Below are 19,188 nucleotides of genomic sequence, written 5' to 3' on the forward strand. Positions count from 1 at the left end.
ACTTTCCCTTCCAACTCAGGTAAGGATGTAAGTTTAAAAAAAGAGAAAGAATCTCGAAGTTTGAAAGGTCTCTACTGGGAAGAAAGTCCTAAAAACCATTGTAGCTTGAACAAAAAAATATTTCCATCTGTCACATTTGTGGATACCACATTGAGTTTTATGTAATGTTGTGTTTGGTCATGAAGGCATAGATTGATTTTTATTTCCCTTGGGCAGAGAGTCTTCCATCATGGCAGAGAAGAATCCAAATATGAGTAGAGCAGTGTCAATTATACTGGAAATAATAGGCAAACTTCAGGTGAGAAGATGAAGCAAATCTTTGGGTAAGGCCCATGTGTAAGGGAGAATCTGATTCTGTCTGCATAGAAAGCTCTTGCTGAGGTGCAAAGCCTCCATTTACTGCCGTTGCACCTTACAAGCCTCCTCTGATTCCTCCATAGGCTGTGGGCAAGTACTCTACTCTGCCATGTTGCCATCTCAGAAGACAGTTCACTCCATTTAAAATATTTACTTTGACTCCTTTTCCACAAGACTTCCTATTCCTTAGTGGGGGGTTGGGGTTTATTTACTTTGTGTCCCTGTTGCTACCCACATTTCAGTCATACCTGAGAGTTGCTGAGTGACTTCCTGCCACTTGGTGAGGCACTCAGCTACCATGGAAAACCACAAAAAGACACACAGAAAGGCAAGGAACAACATGGGACCATGGGTCTGAGAGTTTGCATTTAAACCCTATTCTCACTGCTAATCTGTGTTTGACATAGGCAACACTTCTTGTCCTTAGTTCACTAAAAAGGATATTTGGATTGGAAAACTTCTAAACTCCCTCAATTCTCCAGGACTCTTTAATTGTGACTGTCTGAATCCAGTGTGTGTACATGGCTGTAGAACCACATGTGCAGTATAGTATCATGGTGTGCTCAGAATGGTAGATCAATGTGGTCATAAAAGAACCAAAGTAGGAAGAAACAGATATCCAAAAGTAGGAGAATACTGAACACTGATGTGGATTAGTGTTGTGAAAGGATATTCCAGAAAGTGCTTAGCCTGTGGGGAAAAATGAGAGTGGAGGGGGACAACAATGAGGCTTTCAAATTATTAGACAAGACCAAAAAGGATAAGCACAAAGATTATAATGGTTTCTGTGTGCTAACAGTGTTGTACATGGTGCACAACACAGAAATCTCAATGAAGACAAAAGGAGCTTCTGCCTGGGAACAGGAGAATGAACCTGGTGCAGAGGAAGTCAAGCTCAAGTAAGACACTGGAAAATCTAAGGGCTTGAAGGGAAGTGAGAGTTCATCTGTCTGCTTGGTGAGAGAAGTAACAAATGAGATAGTATTTCAGTGAGTAAATCCCGCTGTCTGTGATGACTGTTAGACCCTCGTAAGATGGTAAAGGTGTGCAGATAACCCATCACTGCCTTGGTTGTAGGATGAGGATGAAGCCATATTTTGTAAAGCTTACACTGATAATCTAAAATGTGACTGGCTTATGAGCACTGGGGATGGAAAAAAATAAATGATCTGTAAGTTGACATAACTTCATACTGCTTTGTAAATTTTGGATATCATCATAATAATATATGCATGCCAAGTTTCCAGGCAGTCTCTTTTGAATGCTCTTACAAGTCAGTACCAGGTGTACATTTCTGTGACTGCATCAATGAGTAGCTAAACTGAACAACAATACCCAACAGATAAGATGTCCCCAGTAGGACAGCAGGTGACTTTTCCAGTAGAATAGCACACGACTTTGCTCTGCGCTCCCTTCAGCCTCCCTGTGTTTCTAGCTGTCAGGAGTTGGATGCATGGTATTTGCAGGTACATATAAACTGGGTAGAGTTTTGGGAGATACACTCAGTGTCCAAAGGAATTACATATAAACTCTATGCTCCAGGTAAAATGAAAGTCAATGTCCTAACATTCTCCATGTGGAACTTTGGAGATGGATTGCCTTTTTTGTCACTTTAACAAAATACCAAAGAAGATAAACCTAAGATCAAGGTGCCTCAAAGTTCAAGGGTGCAGTCTATCGTGGTGGCAGGAGATGTCGACAACTGGTCACGACACAGCTGCTGTCAGGAAGCAGAGGACAATGAATACTGATTCTCAGCTTGCTTTTTCCTCTTTATTCAGTTCTTGACTCCAGACCATGGAACAAGTCGTCATTTGGGGTGGGCTCTTTTACCTCAGCTAACTCTCTCACAAATATAGCTGGAGGTTTGTCTTCTAGGTGATTCTAGAATAGATCCTGTCAATACTAATAATATCAATAATAAAATCATAGATCCTGACAATATTAATTTCACAGAGGAAATAAGGCCCAGTGTGGCTCTCACAAGAATAGTGGAAAATAAAAAGAGTGGTCTCTTGAGGCTGTATCTCAATGCTGAAGATGCTGAAGGGAATCTTTGCAAGTGCAAGAGGCTGTCTTGAGGCTGCATCTCATTTCAGAAGATGCTGAAGGGAGTCTGGACAGGTACAAGAGGCTGTTGCTCAGCCACAGTCACACCGTCAACCTTATGAATCCTCTATAGCTTTTCTCAGGTTGTGATATGAGAAGTACAGAGACTTGCTCCACAATCATCGTTATGAGAAAATAACACTCCTTAAATATTATGGAAAACCAAAATTGGTGTATGAAAAAAAACATAGGGGTAAATATTCTCAGATGAAAACAAGCCTGGAAGGCTGATCCCCAGTGATTAAAATATCAACTCTGCATGACCCTAGGCAAGCTACCTAAAGTCTCTGTGATGTAATTTTTCAAGTATTTATTTAAAGTTGGGTATGGTGGTACACACCATTAATCCTAGCACTCGGAAGCCAGAGGCTGGTTAATCTCTGAGTTCTTGGCTAGCTGAGTCTACAAAGCTAGTTTCAGGATAGCCAGGGTTATAGAGAGAAATCCTTTCACAAAAAACAAAAACAAATAAGTGTAGGACAGAGAAACTGCAGGTTTTCATCGTGAGCATGAAAAGATTTAAGCTTTTTTTAAAACATTTGCTGAACCCCAAATGCCAGTTGGCATTGAAGTTTAAAGATGGGGACACCTATCGATCCTATTCTGGGTTTCAGTTTCCCTAGTGGAACAGCCTCTAGCATTCTCTTGTAGTCTGCCCCTCTCCACCACCAACTACATCCATCTATCTACTGGTTGACATTGATTTTCCTAAAGTAATAATAACACTGGTATTCACATCTTAGAGCACCTTCTGTATAGATGCCCGAGTGAGTGAAGCACTAGGAAAGGCCTTTGCCATTTGCCAGGTCCCAAGGGCCAGCTCTCCTTTCTCCTCTGGTCTTCATATTGGCTGCCATGGCAGCAGGAAGCTGTGAGCCAAAGGGAGGGCCCTACTCCTGTTCTCCAGCTGCTGGCTTTCTTCCATCCCACCTGAAAGGATGCTAACCTGATTTCTCCCCCTGATGGATGTGGAAACACTGTCTCCCGTGTGCAGCCTGACGCAAAGCACTCCCTAATTGAAGCTTTCATTCCAGAGTGACCTCCAGCTGCTTGCTGCTGGTCTATTAACTCTTCCCTTAGGTTTCAAGCTCCATGAAGCAGTGACTAAATTTGCTTCTTTGCTTTTCCCTTGGGGTCTAGTTTGGATCTCTGAGTGGTGAGGCAGGATCATGCAGTATGGGAATACTTGGAGTCCAGTTAAGTGGGGGTGGGGTGGGGGCTGTCACCAAATGTTGATTTGCTGGTTCTTGGGATCTTTGTATCCCTGTCTAGGGATACAAAGGCAGATTGGCTTAGGATACAATATGATCCCCTACTAAAACCACCAAGTTTTTCTGTTTCTGAACTGCTCTAGAAGTTTTGCTTTGACCTCCTAGCCTAGCATGCTCACCTTGCTTGGTCACATGGAAATCTAGTCCTTCTTCCTTTCCCCCATCTTTCTATCATCATATCTCCTTCTTTGAATATTTTCTCTCTTCCAACCCCCTTTTCCAGCCATCCTCAGGAAGGTGAACACAGTATTGCTAGTAAACTATTTTCACAAGTGGCAAAGGCCAGGACACTTCTTGAGACTGCAGTTCCCTATGGCTGCTGCATAGTCATCCATTCTCATTTCTGTTTCTTTCTTAAATCCATCTATTCAAACAGATTTCCCACTGTTGCCTCAGTTTGCCATATGGAAGTAGATAGGCTCGATGTCTGCAAGCTAAACTAATCATTTCCTTCAAACGTTTGGAACTGGCCTTGATTCCAGAAAACAGAGGCTGGCACTATGTTATTATAGCCAAAGTATGGGAGCGGTTCTAAGCTTAGTAGGGACACCTTGATAAATCTCATAGACTAGAGTCATGAGTTACATTCTTGTTTATTCTCTCAACATTAAACTATCTTAATCCTAGATATAATTTCACAGCAAGCTGGGTCTCCTTGTCAGCTCATTAAAGTGGTACACACTGTCCACAACTCTGCTATTTAAGAACAACTCAGAAATCATAAGCAGGAATTCAAACGGACACCTCTTTCCTGGAAGATGAAATTGGGTGCCTTGCAGAAGCTTCTCAAGTTCCAGAGGATCTTAAAATACCCTTTGTCTCTCTACCAGCTAAAGTTGGCTGTTCCAGGACTGTTTATTATCAAACAAGAGGGAAATTTTACCAACTTACAAAGTGTTGCTTTTTGTTTGTGTATTGTTTCACTTTTATACATTTTAACTATGAAAGTTGAGGTAGTAATAAAGTCAGTTAAGCAGCAAATCCTGGGGAATGGCTCCCTCTTTGTTCATCATTTTAGCAACTACTTCTTGAACAGGGACTGTGTGTAAGGTACTATCGTGAATAATAAAAGTGTCAGTTAAAACTGAATTTGACCATGCGGTGTGGAGAATTCAGACACTGGACATGTATATCAAGTGCCTAGAAAGCTTGTTCAGATACTCTGACTAATTAAACTTGTGTGAGATAAGGGAGCTGTGTCAGGTGAAGGACTTCACAAAGCAGGTAGAATGTGAGCTTAGACGATTACCCAGGAGTCAGTGTTTGAAGGCAGGAGCTGGTGGCAGTCAGAGGTGGATGGTCCTGCTGAAAGACTCCTGTTGTCGTTTTCAAGACAGGGTCTCTCTCTCTCTCTGTGTCCCTGGCTCTCCTGGAACTCATTCTATAGACAAGGCTGATCCTTGAACTCAGAGTTTTGCCTGCCTCTGCCTTCCAAGTGCTGGGATCAAAGATATGTGTTACCCCACTCAGCTGGCAAAAAACATTAGCATTCTCAGACATAACATGGGATAGGCTATAAACGAGAAACAGGAAATATTGACCAGGTTTCAATTGTGTGCATGCTGAAGGGAACCGAGAGACTAAACCCATAGTGTCTGAAATCCCAGGCAGCAAGGTCTGTTTCTTCCACTATGGTACTCTTTCAGAGGTGTATCATGGGATAACCTGCCACCTCCCCCTACCTCCCCCCATCTGCCCCTACCTCCCCCCACCTCTCCCACCTCCCCCTACCTCCTCTCACCTCCCTCTACCTCCCCCTACCTCCCCTCACCTCCCTACAAACTAGTTGATACAGGAAGAGGAGCCCAAGTCCTGGAGAGCAGCTGAAAGTTTGTTCAATTGTAGTTAGTAGGTGTGGTCCATATCTGGAAAGAATGGGATTGTAACACAAATGTGGAGCTGAGATGCCGTGAGTCATGAAATTTCTATGATTTAGAACCTTGTTGAAAGGGGAGGTAGGAAGGGAGAAAATGAATCACTATATAGGGCCAAACCTAAGGAATAGTTCCACTTAAAAGCTAGGTGTGACCATGGGACCACAGGTGCATGGTAGAGGTGAATTCAGCTTTGCCAGCAGCATGTAGATAGGTGTGTGCTCCCCAAGAGGTAGGTGGGAACATGAGGCTGATATTCAGGCTATGATCTGAAATACAGACTGGGGGCTCATCAGCATAAAGGCCATTGTGGAAGATGTGGGGATAGGTATGCTTGTCAAGGGAGAGTAAAAACAAGTGGCCAAGGGCAGGACTGTAGGGGGTAATGATTTACTTTGTGGTGAAAGAAGAGTCAAAGTTGAAGATAGCGAGGTCAGCATAGAGACGGGAGATGCAGGAAGAGAGGGGTTGCATAGAAAAGAGGCCAGAGCTATATCCAGGGGAGCAGGGAGATAAGAAGATGAGAACTCAAGGGAAACTAAATGAGTTTTGGGGGGCGGTTTTTTGTTGATGCTGTTGTTGTGGTTTTGCTTTTTGTTTGTTTGTTTGTTTGTTTGTTTGTCAGAAAGGGTTCATGGGTGACTTTTCACCATGGATGCTTGGAATGTGTTCTTTTGGTATGTCTGAGACTTGCCTTCAGCCAGTTCAGTGATCTTTATTTTTTTGTGTGGTTTTGTGTGTGTGTGTGTGGTGTGTGTGTGTGTGTGTGTGTGTGTGTGTGTGTGTGTGTGTGTGTGTGTGTGTGTATGTGGCCAGAGGTCAAATTCTAGTGCCATTGTTCAGGAAGCCATCCACCTTACAGTAAGACAGCTTCTCACTAGCCTGGAACTGGTGGGTTCCACTAGGCTGGGAGGCCTGGGGCCCGACTGCTCCTCCTGTCTCCTCCCCCAGTGCCAGGCTCATGTGAGCATGCCAGAGCATCCGGAACTGGGGGAGAAATGACTTTAGTTCCTCGTGTTTGAAAGGCAGATGCTACCAACCGACCAATCGTTCTACCCAAGTCCCCATTTCATTGAAATGACATAAATAATGATGGAAAGTTGTGTGCCTGGGGTGGGAGGACTTGTGACCGAGGGACGGCTTAACATGTTAGTTGACAAAAATTATTTAAACAAAATATTTCTTGAGCTCATATGGCATCATTATGAGAAGAAAGATAAAAATCCCCAGAAATTCCCATTAGTCAATCAACATAACCTTTTCCCCAACTGTGAGGATTTAAAAGTTATTCTTCTATCTTTATGATGTGGACCAATAGCAACCAAAGTCCCGGAGTAAGCGGCTCTCAAACTGAATTGCAAAGTCTCCCCAGGAACACCCGTGCATGACTGTTTCCTTTCTTTTCAGAGCACAAGAGGAAGCTATGATTGCCACTGGGGGAGTTATCACTGGTCTAGCAGCCCTGAAGCGGCAGGACTCGGCCAGGTCCCAGCAACATGTCAACCTCAGCCCAACGCCTGCTGCTCAGGACCAGAAGCCAGTCCGAAGGCGCCCGCGTGCTGATGTTGTGGTGGTTCGTGGGAAAATCCGGCTTTATTCTCCATCTGGGTTTTTCCTCATTCTGGGAGTGCTGGTGTCCATCATAGGGATCGCCATGGCAGTGCTTGGATACTGGCCCCAGAAGGAGCATTTCATTGACGCAGAGACCACCCTGTCCACCAATGAGACACAGGTGGTTCGGAACCAGGGCGGCGTGGTGGTGCGCTTCTTTGAGCAGCATCTGCACTCTGACAAGATGAAGATGCTTGGCCCATTCACTATGGGCATCGGCATCTTCATTTTCATCTGTGCCAACGCCATCCTTCATGAGAACCGCGACAAAGAAACCAAAATCATCCACATGAGGGATATCTACTCCACGGTCATCGACATCCACACACTGAGACTCAAGGAGCAGAAGCAGATGAATGGCTTGTATGCGGGCTTGCTGGGAGATGCGGAGGTGAAGCAGAATGGCAGTCCCTGCGCATCCAGACTGGCCGCCACCACCTTGGCGTCTTTCTCAGGGATGCGCAACAGCTTCCGTGTGGACAGCTCGGTGGAGGAGGATGAGCTGATGCTGAGTGAAAGTAAGAGCCTGGGGCATCTCATGCCCCCTTTGCTATCTGACAGCGCAGTCTCTGTCTTTGGCCTTTATCCACCTCCATCCAAGACCACCGATGACAAGACCAGCAGTTCCAAGAAGTGTGACACCAAATCGATCGTGTCGTCATCCATCAGTGCTTTCACACTGCCTGTGATCAAACTTAATAACTGTGTCATTGATGAGCCCAGCATAGACAGCATCACCGAGGTCGCAGACAACCTCAAAAGCAGGTCCAGGAATCTTTCGATGGATTCACTTATGGTCCCACTGCCCAGCTCTAGTGAGTCCTTCCAGCCCTCCAGCACATTACTCCCAAGGAACAATTCGGTTGGTGAATCCCTATCAAGTCAATACAAGTCTTCTGTGGCCCTGGGACCCGGGACTGGGCAGCTGTTGTCTCCTGGAGCTGCCAGAAGACAGTTTGGATCCAATACATCCTTACATTTCCTCTCCTCTCACTCCAAATCCCTAGACTTAGAGCGGGGTCCCTCCACGCTCACAGTGCAGGCAGAACAAAGGAAACACCCGAGTTGGCCTCGGCTGGATCGAAGTAACAGCAAAGGGTATATGAAACTGGAGAACAAAGAGGACCCCATGGATCGGTTGCTGGTTCCTCAAACAGCGATCAAAAAAGACTTCACTAATAAAGAGAAACTTCTTATGATATCAAGATCCCATAACAACTTGAGCTTTGAACACGATGAGTTTTTGAGTAACAACTTGAAGCGGGGAACTTCTGAAACCAGGTTTTAGTGTTTAAAAATAGATGTTTTTCGAAGGAGATATATATAGATATACTATTTTCACCAGTGTTTTCCTTCCTAAAACATTGGTTTTAAGCCTTTTAAATCAAATGGTAGTGTGTTAGAAATGGTTGGTTTATTCTGTAATGAAGACGGCTGTATGTATGGATTCCTTTACCTGCGGTACTGTAGGTTACCATGGGGGATTTTGTTTTCTCGCTCTTTGAAAGCATGGTTTCTTTTGTTGACGTGAAGACAAAATACCTGCATTCATATTAAGAACTTGGCTTTCCTTTTAAATCCTATTGCGATTATCATCTCCATGGAATGAAGTGGCCAGTGCAGAAAGTGTAGAGTACCAAAGTGTGGGCAAGAAGTGTTCAGTTCAGGTCCAATACTCAACAGATGCATTTGTAAATGAGGGTGAGTGCAATCTTAAGATGGATTTTTTCTGAATTATTGTTTTATATGGGATTGCTTGTGTCACTCAAAAAGAGAACCAATTTCTGTTACATCTGCTGTAAATCTTACTCTTAGCTCTTTGTAGGCAGTAGCTCCTTTTCAATACCAGTTCTGATGGGATGATATTTTAATAAAAGAAACGATGGCTGAGAAGGTCATGGTTTGGGGATAGATATCAAAAAGCTGTTAGCCTCAGAAGCAAAACTTCTCCACAAACTGATTTGAAAATTGTGTGAACCAATGGAGTATGTAGAATTTCTGTGTTGACACATGCAAAGAAAATGCTGCCTAAGGGATGGAGATAATATTTGCTAGTATCTAACTTTTTCTAGCCATCTGCTATTGTCTATAGTCCAGTATCCACTCATTCCCATATCCTTATTTCCCTCCAATATTTTTTTATTATTTGAAAAATAGTCAGCTAACTGTGGCATTCCTTTATATTTCCACATACCACTAGGTTGGTTGTTAAAGAACCTAATAAACTGCCTTGTAATTTAGTTTGTGATAGAAAACCTCCTGCTCATTCCAAAGACCTTCCAATGATTGAAGAAATTTTTAGGGTTGTGGTTCTCAACGATATTAAATGGTCAAATTTACTGAATATATTAAATACTTCAGTATTTAGTAATACTGGGTGTTTCCATCATACGTTTTTCATGTTTTCCATGGAAGTAAGATGGTTTTCAGAATTGTTTGCTGGGGTCCTAGAAGGGCGACTCAGCAGTTAAGAACATTTGCTGCTCTTAAAGAGAACCCTGATCCTATGCCTAGCATCCACATGGGTGGCTCACGATCATTGCAACTCCAGTTTCAGGGGATCTAACACTCTCCTCTGGCCTCCGTGGGCACCAGGCATGCATATGGCATACATGTATACATGCAGGCATTTATACATATAAAAATATCTTTTGAAAAATGTCAAATGGAATACTCAGGAAATTTTACTGGTTTTCCCCAAAGCATAAACATCTCTGAATATTGCCATTGCTAGGAAGAGCAGAAAGAGTACATCGGTAAGAGTGACTGCCCAAAATCCCACCCTGTGTTTACAGAGATAACTTCTTTCTTGAAAGGTACTCTGCTTCGTAGAACCTCAAGCCTGTGTGTTACAATATAATAAGCTCAATATTTTACTATAAAAACATTTAATAAACTGCTGTTATTCATAGAAGTGTGTGGTCTTCATACCTTTGCTATTATTTTTAAATAAAATGTACATTTCTGCTTAAAATAATGGTTTGCAAACGTTCTGCTATACTCTATTGATGGTGTTTAATATTGTGGTTTATGTGTGCTCTGACTTTTTTAAAATGTTGCTTCTGTTGGGTTAAAGAGATGCCCAGCTGTTTTCTATTCTTCTTATTTTTTTTCTGAGACAGTGTTTCTCTGTACCTTTGGGACCTGTCCTGGCGCTCACTCTGTAGACCACACTGGTCTTGAACTCACAGAGATCAGCCCGTCTCTGCTTCCCAAGTGCTGCCAGCTGCTTTTTTATTAGGTTACTTTCATACTTTGTTATCTTGAGATGGTTTTAATCTAATTTCCATTGACTTCCCAGGAAAATAATCAACCCCCCCCCCACAGCACACAAATGTTAGTGGTACTCCCAAATCTCAGCACAGTGGTTCCCAGCATGCCTAATGTGACCCATGACATCATTTGCAAGTCTCTCCCCACAAAGTGGTCCAGAAATATGGAGAGGATCAGGCAGCATGTCTCTTGGAAGATCTAAATAAAACAACTCAGAGCAGAAAGCAACGGTTCATGCCTAATGGTCTCATCATCAAAAAGCCTCAGGTTTTTATTTACCAAACAAATTAACTTTATTAAATGATAAACAGTCTTCACATTTAAATTAATCAGACTCATATGTCACTATTAGCATGAGACAGCTCAGCTACTGTATTAATTTGGCATCTTTCCAACCAGGAAGACTGCTTCTTTCATAGTTTGTATATGACTTCCATGCTCTTACAAATGTTGAAAATTATTTAGAACTTTGATTTCTCACTATGAGAAGACCCAGGAACTTGGACATGGTTAGCTGCTTCCAAGGCTTGTAGCCTAACTGCAATGTACACGTTTTCTAGTGCTTCAATAAGAAAACACCACACATTGAATTGTTCAAACACTAAAAATTGATTTTTTTTCAGAGTTACTAGTCCAACATCAAGGTTAGGTTAGGGAAAGTTCCCTTTACTTGTGTTATTGGGTTATTGTCATATTTTCTTATCTCCAGATCATTTTTCATGTTAAATTTCATTGACTCATCAGGGTTTGTTTCTCCTGGGGCCTCTGTCAGCCAAGGCTCACAGATGGTGGCCTTATCACCACGTCCTTATGTGTCCTTTTCTCTGTGTATACGTATCCCTGTTGACTCTTTTTATAGGACACCAGCTAAATTGGATGAGAGCTCTACCCCATAGGCCTCATTTAACCTCAATTCTTTCTTCACATGATCTCCCTACAAATATGGTTATCATCTGAGCTGCAAGGTATTAGGGACATGATTCAGTCATCACATGGTCTGTAGAATGTTGAGTGAAAAATCCTTAGCCTAAAGTAGAAAAAAAACCCCAGATGTATAACCTCAGTAAGACACTTAATCTCTCAATGTCAGCTTATTTCTTAATTTGCAGTGAGACCTGGAATTCCTCCACTATGATGTAAGGTGAGTCAGAATATAAACCTTCAAGTCTTTCTAATTCTAAGGATTCTGGCACTCTCAGAGAGGGTCTACTGCTTCTCATTGTGCTTATAAAATGCGTTGATTATAGAGTCACTGGGAAGGTGTATAGCAGGTCACTTGGAAGGACAGACATTGCCTTAGAGCCATGTGGCTCTGGGTGCAGCCAGACTGTAAGAGCATAAAAGCTGGCACTGCTGCATTCTCTCTGTGAGTGGGCAGTGGTCTCCCAGGCATGCCTATGTGAACCCATTAGTGTCTGCTGAATGCTAGGCCCTCCCCCACGGATTTTACAGATTATATGAGATGACCTTTCTGGAGGGTTCAGAATTGCCATGGCAAATGCGTGGTGAGGAGAAATATCTAATGTTGTCACCACATGGAAGTGTTGTCTGAAAGCTTTTCCAGCCTTCCTTCCCTTCCTGCCCCACTCTAAGATGAATAGGCATGCCCTAAGGCATGTCCATGACACAACCCCAAGAATGTATGAATGTTAACTTGACAAAATGGACTGGAGCAGAGATGAGGAGACAGATCTTGCAATGTGGAGAGGGGTGTATCTTGGATCATTCAGAGGAGCTTCCTGCAATAACAAAGTCCTGGTAGAAAAATCCCAAAGAAGGTGGTGATGTGACCAAAGCCGTTAGGATCCCAGCTTTGAGTGTGGAAAGGGGGTCCTTGTGCTAAGAACTGTGTGTTCTAAGGACTGGAGAAAGCAAAACTAACACAAAACAGATTCCCTCTTCAGTTGCCAAAGGAACAAGCATGATTGTTTTGACTTTGACCAATGCAAAGGATGTGGACCTTAGACTTCTAGAGCTGAAAAAGAGTGTGATATTTGAATCTGTTCCATTTATTGTAATTTGTTACAGCAGCCAGATAACATAAATCCATCTTTCCCAACTGCATGCATTTCTTCAGCAACTTTTTAAGAACATTTATAATGAGGTCTGAGGTATGACACTGTATTGGGAGAGAAGTAAACAAATGTCTACACATCCCAGATTGGAAGGAGACAACAGACTTGTGAGGATACCACCAAAACCCAATTTAGTGAATCAGTGAGTGTTGTTTTGGATACTTTTAAGAATATGGGTGAGGGGTTACTTACAGAGGCAGAAATGACTCGAAGACAGCTGCATCACCACAGTTCATCATAGCTTGAGTGACAGACCACAAAAGCTGGAAACCTGTAGCACACTATACAGCCTGCACACAGCTCAACTGGCTGTCCTTTCCAGATAGCTCACTTGGTCTGAGTCTCTTCCAGGCAGCTCTGCTTTTTCCAGACAGTTTGGCTGATGTCACTTTGAGGCAGGTCAGCTGGTCTGAGAGTCCCTTATGAGACCTTGCAGCTTATGTAGACTTGGGGAGGGAGGAGCCTAATGTATCTGGTTTCAGAGACTTCCTGAACCTTTGCAGTCCTTATTTCCTGAGATTAAAGATGGAGTATTTCTTCTCCCCTTAGAGCATTCTGTCATCTAACATTTCCAACATCCTGTGTTTTAAGGGGCTTCTCTCCAAAATGGATGATTTTAATCTTGGAGGAAATGGCTGTAGACCAAGGTCCCAAGTAGAATATTTGACCAGAATTACATTTATTTTTTGCACTGATAATCTCTCTTTCTTTCTCTTTTAGTTTTATACTGATAATTTTAATGTAACTAAAACAATTTCTATAAGGAGGCATAGCTTCTCTGAGGCAGGCATTATTACTTTTTTGAGATCATAAATCATACAATACAGTACAGCCATCAACTGTAAAAGCTTTTCACTGCAAATATTTAAATTATTTGGAGAAATAAGGGTACCTTTAAATGAGAAGGATTTTTGTACAAATTTACATAGTAAATATAAATTTTATGTTACTTGCTTTAACAATTCAAATTGAAAATTTAAATATACCCCAGAAACATACCATGAACAAGAAAAAAAAGAGGCTTTAAAAAGAAAATACTTATAGTTTCCCTATAACATTTTAAGTGTCAGTGTCCCTGCCACCCAGAGCTGTACATCCACTGACTGTAGCATTTAAGTTGCTCAGGGAACTGAGGCTTCTCTTCTCTAGGGGCTGGGAGAACAACAAGGTTACCATGTCTCTTACAATGAGTCACCTGTCATTCCTCCCTTCCTCACACTCAACTGTGATATTTAATTATTGAAGAACCTTGCCTCTAATCTCCCATTAGGAGATTAAAAGTCTTTGTGATCTGCATTCAAATTGAGGTAAATCATTGATTTTCCTCCCTCTACTACCTTTCCCTGCAATATGCATAAGACTAAAACGCTTCTTCACAAAAAAGATTGCAGTCGTTACTGTGGTCTTAAGATAGGGCATGAGTTTTCTAGAGCTGTTATAACAAAATAGTCCTCTATCAGCTACCTAGAGGCCTGAGTGCTGACAGCTCTAGAGGTTGGAAGTCCAAGGTCACATGTCAATCATTTAATTTCTCCTCCAGAGTATCACCTTCTAGTGATAACTCATTTTGTTCTCATAGGTCTCATACAGTCTTAAGTGTCACCATATACATCTAAATTCCCTCCTTTTCTAAGAACAAAAGTCAGGCTGCTTAAGAGTCCACCATAACAGCCCCATCCACGTCATTAGCTAACATAACTATCGCCAAATACGGTTCTATTCTGAGTTCCTGGGGATACTGAATTGGAGGTAGGAGCACAATTCAGCCCATAATGATGGTGATTTACATACAGGTGTGTTCCACAACAGTTCTTAAAGCGACAGAACTAGGTCAATCAAGAGGAGGCCAGTTCCTCTTCCTGAAGTGCTTCTTAGGTAAGCTAATTTACATTTGTATATAAATGTTCACTCAGTATATGAGGGAAAAATAATAAAATGGCTATAGGAAGCCTCTACAGTCGGGGTCTTACTGTTCTTATACCATTTAGGTCATTTTCAGGAAGCTGCAGACTGGCCCATCACATCTTGGAATATTTTTTCTCTTCTCATTGCTTCCCTTTGGGACTGGTTGGCCCTTTTTTTTTGGTATATGAAGTTACTTTTATTTTTTTAATCTCTTGCCTTATGAATTGTTTAATAGTTTTGAAATGTGTAATCTTTTAGTTCCTTGTCATTATCAGTATATTTTTATCCATAGGCACAAGGGACATGTGTAGTATACAAATTCATAAATTTTGTTTGCAGTGCAATTGTTCATTGTATCCTGTTGTAGTCAAAGCTACAGTATTTCCAGTACACTATACAGAATAATTTGCTGATAGCAGCATCTGGAATTCAGAAGCAATAGGATGCCTGAGCCAACACTAAGGAATATACTAGGTAATAGGAATATCAGGATGTGCACCCATGACCTTGGATTCTTAGCACTTGAGACTTGTTTGATTTTTGTAGAGCTCAGGACTGAATGTAGAGCCCTGCACATGCTAGGAAGCACTCCATAACTGAGACTTACTTCCAGTCTTTGATTCTTCATGCTAACATCAATGAAAGTAATTCTGTCTCCAAAGTACAGTAATGATTAGATTTGGAGTTCCATAATAAGGACAAAGAAAAATATCAAGAATTTTGGGAAGAAAATAACACATCTCAGATGGTAATGAGTTTGAAGGAATATAGTAGAGACTGATCTTAGAGAACTTGCAATGGAAAACTCTATCGCTTGTATTATCTGTTGACTTCTCGTGTTTTAATATATTAGCATCCCAATATTACTATGAAAATTATGCTTGTAAGCTCTCAGTCATTATGATGCTCTTTCAATGTGAACTATAGAACTAAAAGACATTTCTATCCATATTCAATAAATCACTTGTATAGAGGGAGGCAGGAACAAGAAGGAGTGTGCAATCTGGGAGATGGGAGAGGAGAGAACACCATATGTTTGTCTTGCTTATTGAAAATCTATGCATGGCAAAAAGGCGTTCCATTTTTACTTCATTTTGGAGTAAAACCAAGCTCATAATTTTTAATTACTGAGGTGTGATAAAATATTCTTAGTTGGTTTAAAAGCACATTTTAGCAGTGTTTATTAGCAAGCTCATTGAGTCAGTCAACCTAAGGGCTAGAGACTTGATCCTTCATTTGAAGTTGTCAACCAACAAATCGTCAGTAAGTGAAAGCTGTTTGGAGAATTTTACAGCAATAATAAAATCGCTTCTTTTTCTGAACTTGGACATTTTCTGTGGTCATTAGGTGTATCTTCCCTACAGCTTTTCCAAATTCTAAATGTGCTGCCGTGTGTTGTCATTTACATTGTTAACAATCTGAGAAGGCAAGTTGACTTTCCATCAGTTCTTGAAGAGTCAAGGAAATCTCTTTCAAAGACACTTGTATTATTTTTAGTTTGTTATAGAATATCAAGAGGGTCAAATAAAACACACAGGAGCAAAGGTATGAAGGATATTAAAATCTATGATCATGTTAAATATAGATTGTGTTCAATATAGGATATAGTTTTTCCTTGCTGTGTAGCATGTCCATTATCACCTTAAAACCATGCACTAATGTAAGTAAATCATATGCTCTTTTGCAAGTGATTACTGCATGTTTTTTATATTTGCCAGAAAGATGTTTAGCAACTTACAAAGTGAATTTAATATAAGCCATTCTTCTCTTACTGTACACTTCTTTTGGCAAAGATATACACTCAAAAATTATGACACAAAGTGGTTGCATACTTACAAAATTCTGTCAAAATGGTCTGGTCTCGTTCTAAAAACACAGTCTACTTTCAAACACTCCATAGTTAGCACTTCATCTGTGAGTCATCAGGACTCTCCTCTGCCAACTCTTATTTAAATACTTGCTTCTCTCAAGCCAGTCTAATGCCTAGGCTTCCTGACTGGGTAGTGGGAGGAGAGGTGAAATTCTGTACTGATCATTCTACAACGAAACGGTAACATTACAAAAGAGGGCAAGAAAGGATGGGCGAAAGAAAAGGAGTGCATCTCACTACATCCATGACATATGCCGTCTTTGTCCTCTCACTTCTGTTCCCACAGACAGCCAAGAGCTTGTTCAAAGGTCAGAATGAGGGTTACTGTCAAGCCATCAATGTCACTGAATTATTTAAATACTGAGAAATTCCAAAAATTCTGAATTAATTAACACAGTAGTGTCTTACACAGTTCTGGCATATGCTGGGTTTCAGTGAGTAATGATAGAACTTTAGTCTATAGTGGAAAACACTAGCTAAATTTAATTATCACATACTAATGGGCCAGTTTGGCACAGACTATCTGACAACAAACGGAGGCCATGTATGGCTGGTTATGAAATTTCCGGTATAGCTGGGCTATCAGCCACTCACTGGGGTGTAAACCAGCTATAGGGATTTAGGGAAGGCATCGATTGGTGGGTGCAGTGGTATTATTGTTCATTTCAGTCTGCAACCAAAGAGGGAAGGAATTTCAGAAGCTATGAAAATCATTGTTGAAAGAAATATAAAAGTTCTTTCTGAAGTGAAAAGGGAATTTAATATGTAAAGAATGGGCAAGAATATTTGAAATTTTATATTACCTTATAGCCCCATATATTTTTTCTTTAATCTTAGGGCCTCCACTCTCTGGGAAAAAAACAACAGTTTTGCATTTCATTGGTTAGTGCTTAGAGATTTTCAGGTTAAATTTACCAAGGTCCTACGATGAGTTAGGGGACATTTCCCCATTCTCTAGTCTGACAGGAATGCCAGTATTACCTGTGAATGCAAATTACCTTCATTTCTTGCTGGAGGAAATGTGTCACTGTGGAGGCGGGTTTTGAGGTCTCATCTATGCTCAAGCCATCTCCCGTGAGACAGACCACTTCCTGATGCCTGTGAGTAAAGATGTAAGAACTCTCAGCTATCTCTCCAGCACCACGTCTTCCTGCATGCTGCCATGCTCCTCCCCTTGATGACCATGGATTAAACCTCTGAAACTGTATGCTGCCACCTCAATTAAATGTTTTCCTTTGTAAGAGTTTCTGTGGTTATGATGTCTTCACAGCAATAGAAACTCTAAGACACTGCCTTAGAATTCTATGGCAATCTGAACATCTTATTAGCACTGTAGACAAGCTGTAAATAGTAGATGAAGCAGTTTGCTGTATAAGCTCAATAAGTTCAAATTTCCCGAAACACATGTGCTCCTCTCATATTTTGCATTGCAGTGCTACTTAAGGCAGACATGATAACAAATAAACTATTGTTTCCAAATTTTTAGCTCCAGGGACTTCTTATATTCTTAATAAACGCATTGAAGACTGAAAAGACATATATTTATGTTCTCTGTCTATAGGCATTTAATGCATTGGAAAATAAAGTCAAGAACTTAAAGAAGAAAGCAAACAGGTTTCCCATCCACTGATCTCCAGCAGCCAGAGGAATAGTGTTTTCACATTTCATTATATGTCTGTAAACCCCCTCGGTTTGCTCATGGCAGAAAGAGATAGCAGAGAAACATAGAACCTTAGTATCATGGAGAAAGTGAGTTTAAACTCCTCCCTGTAGGGCCTATGATGCCTCTGGCTCATCCTTGGAGAATGACTAATCTGTAGTCAGGACTCAATTATTTGAACAAGAGACCAGGGCATCAGGATCCTTGAAGCCAATATCTGAGAGCTCAGAATGAAACCTCAGGTACTGTTTTTTGGAGTGAAAGATAAACTTGAAAGAGCCCTTGCAGGCTGTTCATGCAAAAGGAGAATGCAAGGCTTGGATGTCCACTTCTCTTGAATGCCAGGGTTCCAGCACATGTCTTCCATGTCCGGCTCACCATTAGAAAAAGGTAAGTTTTTAATTTTAAATATTGAAACTCATTTCTAATGTCGGTTTTGCTAACTAACAAAGTCTCTTCTGCTGATTATTTTATGAAGCAAAGGCCTCCTTCACTGCTGTTGTACAATGAAGTATTTTGAAACTAATCCAAAGCACATCATTTCATTTGTAAATAATCTCATCATTTGTCCTTCAGGGAGACTCCTTTCATTTTCATTATTGTTTTATTTGCATGTTTTTAAATTATATTCATTTATTTAGAGAACATGTGCCATGATATGTGAGAGGAGTCAGATGAGACTTTTAAGTTCTCTCTTTCTACCATATGATCCCAGGTATTGAACTCAGATCATTAGGCTTTGTATCAATACCTTTGTCCAGTGAGCCATCTCATAGGCTCTTTCGCTTATTTTAATTTTATCATAATACTTTCACACCAAAAATTTAATGTCAGTTCTTTAATGTTATCAAATATCACTTAGCATGTCCCAGGTGATTTATTCATATCAAATTCAAATAAGGCTCACTTTTTACAGTTAGTCAATGTGTCTTCTAAATCTCTTTTGGACTCTTCCTCCTCCCTTTTCTTCCCCCTCTTCAATTTCTTTGTTGGAGAAACTGGATCGTTTGTCCCATATCACTTTTCATATTCTGCGTACAGCTGATTTCATTCCCATGGTGATATTGCACACATCCTCTGCTTCTGTGCATCCTGCATGTGGTCATGTGATCTTCTAAGCTGTTCTGCAAGAACACTGTATGGATGGTATTATGAACTTCATTTGATCTCCTTCGGATACATG

The 19,188-nt window shown here is 41.1% G+C and overlaps 1 protein-coding gene across 2 annotated transcripts in view; it reads left to right on the top strand.

Annotated features, from left to right (window-relative positions):
* Positions 1-10,133, top strand: part of Tmem200a (transmembrane protein 200A) — a 76,182-nt gene extending 66,049 nt beyond the window's left edge. For both annotated transcript variants that reach the window (XM_040728230.1, XM_013126880.3), the window contains exon 2: positions 7,019-10,133. In XM_040728230.1, the coding sequence (XP_040584164.1) occupies positions 7,035-8,510 (1,476 nt within the window). In that variant the 5' untranslated portion in view covers positions 7,019-7,034 and the 3' untranslated portion in view covers positions 8,511-10,133. The remainder of the gene's footprint in view (positions 1-7,018) is intronic.
* Positions 10,134-19,188: the final 9,055 nt, after the last annotated feature.

The sequence above is a fragment of the Mesocricetus auratus genome, unplaced genomic scaffold (genome assembly GCF_017639785.1).
Source record: "Mesocricetus auratus isolate SY011 unplaced genomic scaffold, BCM_Maur_2.0 Super-Scaffold_100018, whole genome shotgun sequence".
In the NCBI taxonomy this organism is placed as follows: domain Eukaryota; kingdom Metazoa; phylum Chordata; class Mammalia; order Rodentia; family Cricetidae; genus Mesocricetus; species Mesocricetus auratus.